This window comes from Penaeus vannamei, chromosome 43 (genome assembly GCF_042767895.1).
Source record: "Penaeus vannamei isolate JL-2024 chromosome 43, ASM4276789v1, whole genome shotgun sequence".
Lineage (NCBI taxonomy): Eukaryota > Metazoa > Arthropoda > Malacostraca > Decapoda > Penaeidae > Penaeus > Penaeus vannamei.
This window is the reverse complement of record NC_091591.1, coordinates 7,853,371-7,860,870: the sequence shown is the minus strand read 5'-3', so window position 1 is coordinate 7,860,870 and position 7,500 is coordinate 7,853,371. Positions and strand designations below refer to the sequence as shown.

The 7,500-nt window shown below is 51.8% G+C and overlaps 1 protein-coding gene across 6 annotated transcripts in view; it reads right to left on the bottom strand.

Moving 5' to 3' along the window:
* Positions 1-7,500, bottom strand: part of LOC113812850 (AT-rich interactive domain-containing protein 3C) — a 210,754-nt gene that overhangs the window by 175,532 nt on the left and 27,722 nt on the right. For all 6 annotated transcript variants that reach the window (XM_070118843.1, XM_070118845.1, XM_070118847.1 and 3 more), the window contains exon 2: positions 1-218. This exon is cut by the window's left edge and continues 100 nt beyond it. In XM_070118843.1, coding sequence (XP_069974944.1) covers positions 1-218 — 218 coding nt within the window. The remainder of the gene's footprint in view (positions 219-7,500) is intronic.

Here is a 7,500-nt window from a genome sequence, read left to right as displayed (position 1 = left end):
CCGGGGGGAGGGGGGGAGCCGCCCAGGATGCTCTCCCGCGTGTGGCTGAAGAGCGACGCCGCCGAAACCTGCTGGCGGAGCTTGGCCAGGATGTCCTCCCCCTCCATGCCGCCCCCGCAGACGCCCACGCCGGGCTTGAGGGGGCTGTCGCGCCCGCCGCCCGTCAGGCCCAGGCTGTCCTCCTGCTCCATGTCGGACACGCGGTCGTCGGTACCAGACTGAAAGGGAGAAGGAGATGGGGGTTAGGGTGGACACGGGTCTTGGGACAATAGAATGACGGTGAGGATGATGGGGATGACAACAGTAATGATAATAATGATGATAATATAGTGATGATTGATGATGATAACAACAATAATGATGATAATATAGTGATGATTGATGATGACAACAACAATAATGATAATGATACTATAGTGATGATTGATGATGATAACTACAATAATGATAATGATAATTATGAGAATATTTATAATATTGATAAGGATAATAATAGTGAGAATAATAATGTTAATAATAATAATAATGTAGGTAATACAGATAAAGTGTAACGAGGTTGAAAAGAATGAGGCGTCATCCTTCACGCATCTCGGAGAATGAATCACATCGCCGCAAATTCCTCGAGCGTCAAGTCGGAGGACCAAGCCTCCCCCTCCCTCCCCTCCTCCCCCCTCCCCCTACCCCTCCCCACGGCCGGGGCACCATACTGTCTGGCGCGGCGTCCCCGCTGGGTCGGTATGTTATCTTAAGTATCCATCAGGGTCCCCGCGTCCTCCGGGCATGTGGCGTCTCCGGCGGCTGGCCGCTCCTCCGCCCCCGGGCACAAGGGCGCTTTCCCCGTGGCACGGCCCCGGCTTAGGCCCTCGCGCGGCTGCATCAGCGTGCATGTTCCGCCATTCATTTGGTCATGCGTCCGCTTGTCGCCCGCACACGCCCGGAGCGCCCGCCGCCCTTCTGCCCCGGGGCCGCAAGAGCCTCGGCGGCGCTTGTGCCCCTCTGGCCTCGGCCCGCGACTGCCATTGACACGCCGATGATAAATAGAAACACAATTCATTAATGGTGCAGTTTGTGCGATATTCCCAGGCTGGTCGGGGCCGCGCGGGTGCATCCTCCATCATCCTGCCGGCCGCCCACTGCGCCGCCCACGGATCATCTGCCCTCCGTCCTACCCTCTGACTCCGCGAGGGCTAGGACACCGCATTCCACCCCCTGCCCACCGCCCATCGCCCTATTCGCACATCCACTTCTCACCCAACACCCTATTCGCACATCCACTTCCCACCCCAACATCTTATTCGCACATCCACTTCCCACCTAATGTACTATTCGCACGTCCCTTCCCAACCAACGCCCTATTCGCACACCCACTTCCCACCCGACGCCCTATTCGCACATTCATCTCCATCCCTCTCATGAGTACACAATCTGAACCAACACTCGCACTGAGGGCAAGAAAGGAGGCTGCAACTCCTGCAACAGACAGATATAGGCACAAGAAGAGGCAGACACAGACTCAGTCAACGACACTAAAGGGGGTAGGGTAGAGAAGGAACAGGAGAAGAAAAAGAAGAAAATGAGGAAGAAGAAGAAAAAGAGGAATAAATGGAAGTAGAAGAGTGGCAGAGAAGGAGAATGAGGAGGAAGAAGAGAGGACGAAGCAAGAGGATGTAGAAGAGGAAATGAAGAGGATGGAGATACAGCCAGCCAGTCCCTCTCGCCCACTCAATCCACCTCCACTATTATCACTGCCTTTCTCCTCCTCCTCCTCCTCCTCCTCCCCCTCCTCCCCTTTCTCCTCCTCCTCCTCCTCTTCCTCCTTCTATACCGTTCTTTTTCATCCTCTTCCTCCTCACTTCCCCCCTCCTCAACCCCTCCCCTTTCTTTCTCCTCCCCCCCCCACTTTCCCACTTCTCCCTCTTACCCCCTCTCCCTGACCCCCCACCCCACCCCGCCCCTCGACGCGTGCCACCACAACACTCTCACCCTATCAGTCTCGGCGAGCGCGAGTAGCATTACCTCGCCGCCCACGCAACCCACCCTTGCAGCCTTAGATCCGCAACCCCGCCCTCATGCCCAAAACATCTCTATAGATCACACCCCACGCCCCTTCTCGAAGCCTCAGTCCCATAGGCTATTTACTCGCCTAACCCCACCCACGCCCACACCGTCCCCTCCTCTAACCCCGCCCTCACGCCCACGAAACATTCAACCCTCCATTCCAACCCCACGCCCATCCCAGCCACACAATCCTTCTCAACCCCAAAACCTACCCCAACCTCACGCCTTTACACAAAGATCTAATCACGCCCCCACGCCCACACAACCTCCCCAAAACCCCCAAACCGCGCCTTCACGCCCACAACCCCCTCAAAACCCCCAAACCACGCCTTCACGCCCACAACCTCATCCAACCCTCCTAACCACACCCTCACGCCCAAACAATCATCCCAGACACCCCCCACCCCACCCCCAAGCCACGCCCTCACGCCCACACATCCGGCCGCCCATGTGTAAGAGGGCCGCCTTCTTGGAAGTTGATATCACGAGGAGGCGACCATTAAACAGAAACCTCGTAAATCTAATAATACGTATTTAATGGACCTATAAAACCATGATCGAGCAGCTGGGTCCTGGTTGCTGCTCTCGCCCTGCCTCGCTCTCTCTTCCTTATTCTCTTTTCTTATTCTCTTTCTCTTTCGTAATTCTTATTCTTTCTTTTCTAATCATCTTTCTCTCTCGTAATTCTTGTGATTTTCTTCTGATTCTCTTTCTCTCTTGTAATTCTTTTTATTTTTCTTTCTTATTCTTTCTCTCTTATAAGTCTTATTTTTTTTCTTTCTTATTCTCTTTCTCTCATTCTTTCTTGCTATCGACATCGTTCTTTCTTCCTTATTATTCAACTTTCTTCCCCTCTTTATTTTTGTCATTCTCTGTTTCTCTCTTTTGTTCTCTCTTTCTCTCTTTTATGTTCTTTCTCTCTTTTGTTATTTTCTTTCTCTCTTTTGTTATTTTCTTTCTCTCTTTTGTTGTTCTCTTTCTCTCTTTTGTTATTATCTTTCTCTCTTTTGTTATTATCTTTCTCTCTTTTGTTATTATCTTTCTCTCTTTTGTTATTATCTTTCTCTCTTTTGTTATTATCTTTCTCTCTTTTGTTATTATCTTTCTCTCTTTGTTATTATCTTTCTCTCTTTTGTTATTCTCTCTCTTTCTAATTCCATCTTTCTATCCCCTCCTTCTCTCTTTCTCTTTCTCTTTCTCCCTCTCTCTCATTCTTACCCTTTTCTCGTTCTTTCTCAATCTCAGCCCTCACTCTATTGTCCAGGGGCTACTAGCGGGAAGGAGAAGGGGAAGGAGAGGGCGGATGGGGAAGGAGAAGGGGAGGGAGAAGGGAAGGGGGAGTGGGAGGGAGAAGGGGGGGGGGAGGGGTGGAGGGGAGTGCCCTTGCTAGTGCCACGGAGGCAGAGAGGCAGAACCAGTGCTGGGCGGAAAACTACAAGGCTAGAGTAATGACTTCGCAGGACAGAGGAGACAGAGAGACAGAGACAGAGAGAGACAGACAGAGACAGAGACAGAGACAGAGAGAGAGAGAGAGACAGAGAGAGAGAGAGAGAGAGAGAGAGAGAGAGAGAGAGAGAGAGAGAGAGAGAGAGAGAGAGAGAGAGAGAGAGAGAGACAGACAGACAGACAGACAGACAGACAGACAGAGAAAGACCACACAAACACACAGCAAGAAAGAAGAAACAGACAGACAGACAAACATCAACAAACACAAAGACAAAGCGAAAAAAAAGAGAAAAGAGACAAGAGAAGAACAGAGGGCCTCGCGCGTGAGAAGAGGAGAAGAAAGTGCGAGAAGGGCATGGCAGAGCGATCACCAATAAGCCGATCGCCCGCCGCCCGTCCCCCCGCCACACCCGCCCGCTGCGCCCGCCGCCCTCGCAAAAATAAGTCATGCAGCCTTAATGCGAGTTTAATGAAGGCTTTGGCGTCAGTGATCACCTCAAAAAGGGGGCCTTGGGGGACGGTAGGGGGGTGGGGGCGAGGAGGGAGTGGGGGTGGGGGGAGGAGGGAGTGGATGAGATGGGTGTGAGGAGGGAGTGGGTGAGGTGGGGGTGAGGGGGAGTGGGTGAGGTAGGGAGTGGGTAAGAAAGAATGAGGTGGGGGAGAGGATGAGGGTGAAGTGAGGGAGTAAGAAGGAGGGGGGTAAGGGAGACATGGGGTGGTGGCAGGGAGCCGTGGGGTCGGGTAAGGCATGGGCACTCGCTGGGGGTCGGGGTAGGGACAGAGGGGGGGTAGGGGGCTGCTGCCAGACTCTTCACGCTGCCTCTTTGTCCTATCAGCTACTGTCTTCTGGCGCCTCCTCTGCTATCGGCTTTCCTAAACCGTGTATCTCTATTTTTGGCCGTGATGGGTGTAATAGGATCATGGCTCGCTTATCATATTTCTCTCTTTCAATTTATCTTTCTTTCTTTATCTTTTTCTCTTTTGACTTTCTCTCTTTCTCTCTTTCTCTCTCACCGTCTCTCTCTTTCTCAGTCTCTCTCTCTCACCGTCTCTCTCTCTCACCGTCTCTCTCTTTCTCAGTCTCTCTCTCTCTCTGTTTCTCTCTCTCTCTCTCTCTCTCTCTCTCTCTCTCTCTCTCTCTCTCTCTCTCTCTCTCTCTCTCTCTCTCTCTCATTTATTTAGGGTTATACATGTGTTGACTTTTATTTAAACTGAGAAACTAATGACCTGTCTTTTCAAGATGATTCAAATCAGATATTCTCGGTCTCGATATCGGCCTCCCCCTTCTCTTTCAGTCGCTTTCTCTATCTCACTGTCTTTTTGCGTATGTTTCTGTCTCTTCCTTCTCCCTCTTTCTTTCTTCCTTCCCATCTCCCCCCCCCCTATTCCACTCTCTCTTACTCTCTTTCCCCTTCTCTCTCCCCATCCCCCTCTCTCCCTCTCTCCCCTTCTCCCCCTCTCTCCCCTTCTCCCTTTCTCTCTCCATCTCCCTCTCTCCCCCCATCCCTCTCTCTCTCCCCCTCTACACAGATCACTCAGTCACCCGCACCTCCATCTCGCCACGCCGACCCCACCATTGTCCATGCCTGCCTGTGCACCGCTCCACATACACAGCGTGACAGACAGACAGACAGACGGCGACAGGTAGACTGACAGGCCAGCAGGTGCGGCCCCTCTAGGAGTCCTTCCAAGGGATTGGTGGGAAGCTCGTGTAGCTGTCACTCGCGACCTTACTGACGCTGACAGGATCTGCTTGTTACTACTACTAGAAGGAGGAAGGGGGGAAGGGGGTGGAGGAAGGAAGGAGGGAAGGGGAAGCAAGGAAGGAAGGAGGGAAGGGGATGGAAGGAGGGAGAGGGAAGGGGATGGAAGGAGGGAGGGGGAGGAGGGAGAGGGTGGGAGGGGGTAGGAAGAGGAAGGAAGGAGGGAGGGGGAGGGAAGGGGAAGTAAGGAGGGATGGAGGGAAGGAGTGGAAGGGAGAATAAGAGGGGGAGGGAAGGAGTGGAAGGGAGAATAAGAGGGGGAGGAAGGGAGATGGGAGGGGAAGGGGAGGATAGAGGGAGAAGGAAGAAGGGGAGGAGAAAGGAGAGAAAAGGATGCCAAAAGCACTTGTCATCCACACCCAATCTTAAGACGAGCTAATCTCCAACACGCAAAGCACAGACAAACAAAAATGCACAAAGGAATTTAAGGAATCGAAAATCTACCTGAACACCCAAAGGCCCCTCCGAAGACACCAACGAGGAGAAAGACCAAGGAGAAAAACAAAAGAAGATCAGCCAAGCACAGGGAGAAAGCAGAGAGACGGGGGTAGGGAGAGGGACCCCCCCCCCGTCCCCCTTAGCCAGGACAATAGAACCGGTCACTTATCCAGGCTAAGTAGCTTGTTATCGTTCATCGACTTCGAGATGTGTCCTGAGATAACCAGTTTCGCGAGAGAAATCGTTTCGGATAACTATCCCGGAGCCTTACGCCTTGGGTCCTCACTCCGCCGTTATCGAATATTAAAATCGGTTTTCGAAAAGGAACTGGATTTTATAAATTCAATATCCGACACTGACGTCATAACTCAATTCCACCAGCTGATTGGCGGAGAAAAGAATGACGTCACAACAAGAGGCGGAGCGAAGGCGGGGACTCTGGCCGCGCGGGGGTGACCCTACACTTAACCCCTGGCGGGGGGTTGACAAGCATGGGGAGGGGGGCATTACAACTAGCGCACGCACGCACGCACACACGAACATTTATTCATTCATACTCACACGCAAGCAAGGCCAGTTCTTCAGAATGACCGCTTTAAATGCGCATTTTCCCCCAACAAATTGGAGGTCCCTATTTCGAGGAAAAATATGGCATCCCATAAATTGTATTCCACCTCATCAGCGGCGCCCGAGAGAGGCCGACGCATTCCGACCTTCACTTGGCCCGCCGCAACAGACGTAAGAATGTGCCGCTATCTTTATAAATCCCTACTTCATATAATTTCCAAAATAATCGAACTGACTTTAAGGTTCACTATGGACATATTATACGGTTCATTACGGACATGTTAGTATCTGTCTGAAACATTTATAAAAAAAAAGGATAAAAAGCTCTCGACATTCCGAGGAAAGATTGAGACAACGAAAATAAATCAGAAAATACCATCACATATTTTCCTAATCCGCTGTTATCACTACATCGGCTGTAAGTGTTTGTGACATCACGGACGGTGACGTCGGGACATAACGAATAATTGTAAAGACATCATTTACTCTTGAATAAAGAACGGGAGTGCAAATATAGGGAAGGAAAGAAGATAGGGGGAGGAGATGGAAAAAAGAAAGGGAAGGGGAAGGAGAAAGAAAGGAGAGGGAGAGGGAGAGGGAGAGGGAGAGGGAGAGGGAGAGGGAGAGGGAGAGGGAGAGGAGAGGGAGAGGGAGAGGGAGAGGGAGAGGGAGAGGAGAGGGAGGGAGGGAGAGAGAGAGAGAGAGAGAGAGAGAGAGAGAGAGAGAGAGAGAGAGAGAGAGAGAGAGAGAGAGAGAGAGAGAGAGAGAGAGAGAGAGAGAGAGAGAGAGAGAATAAAGAAATAAACAGAGAACAGAGAAACAGAAAATGCGACCAAAGGAGACAGAAAATAGACGGACCAACAAAGACAGACAGACAGAGAGATAGAGACAGACATGCTCATCCCTGCCCCCTTGGCCAAGTCTCCCTCATGCTGAACTTCCCCCACAATTCCAGCTCCTTCGCCGCCACCGTCAGCGCCCCCGCCTGATCGCATGAGGGTTTGGTTACCGCGCATTCCAGCGTAATTCCGAAGGCCCTCTGGACTGCACAAATGGCTCAATTACATGGCATGACCCCACTCCCTTCCCCTCGTTCCCTCTTCCCTTTCTCCTCACGTTCTCCCTCTCCCTCTTCCCTTTCTCTTTTCCTTCTTCCTCACCCTCTTCGCTCTCCCTCACCCTCTCCCCTCTCCATCTTGCCTTTTCCTACCCTCACCCCTCTTCTCCC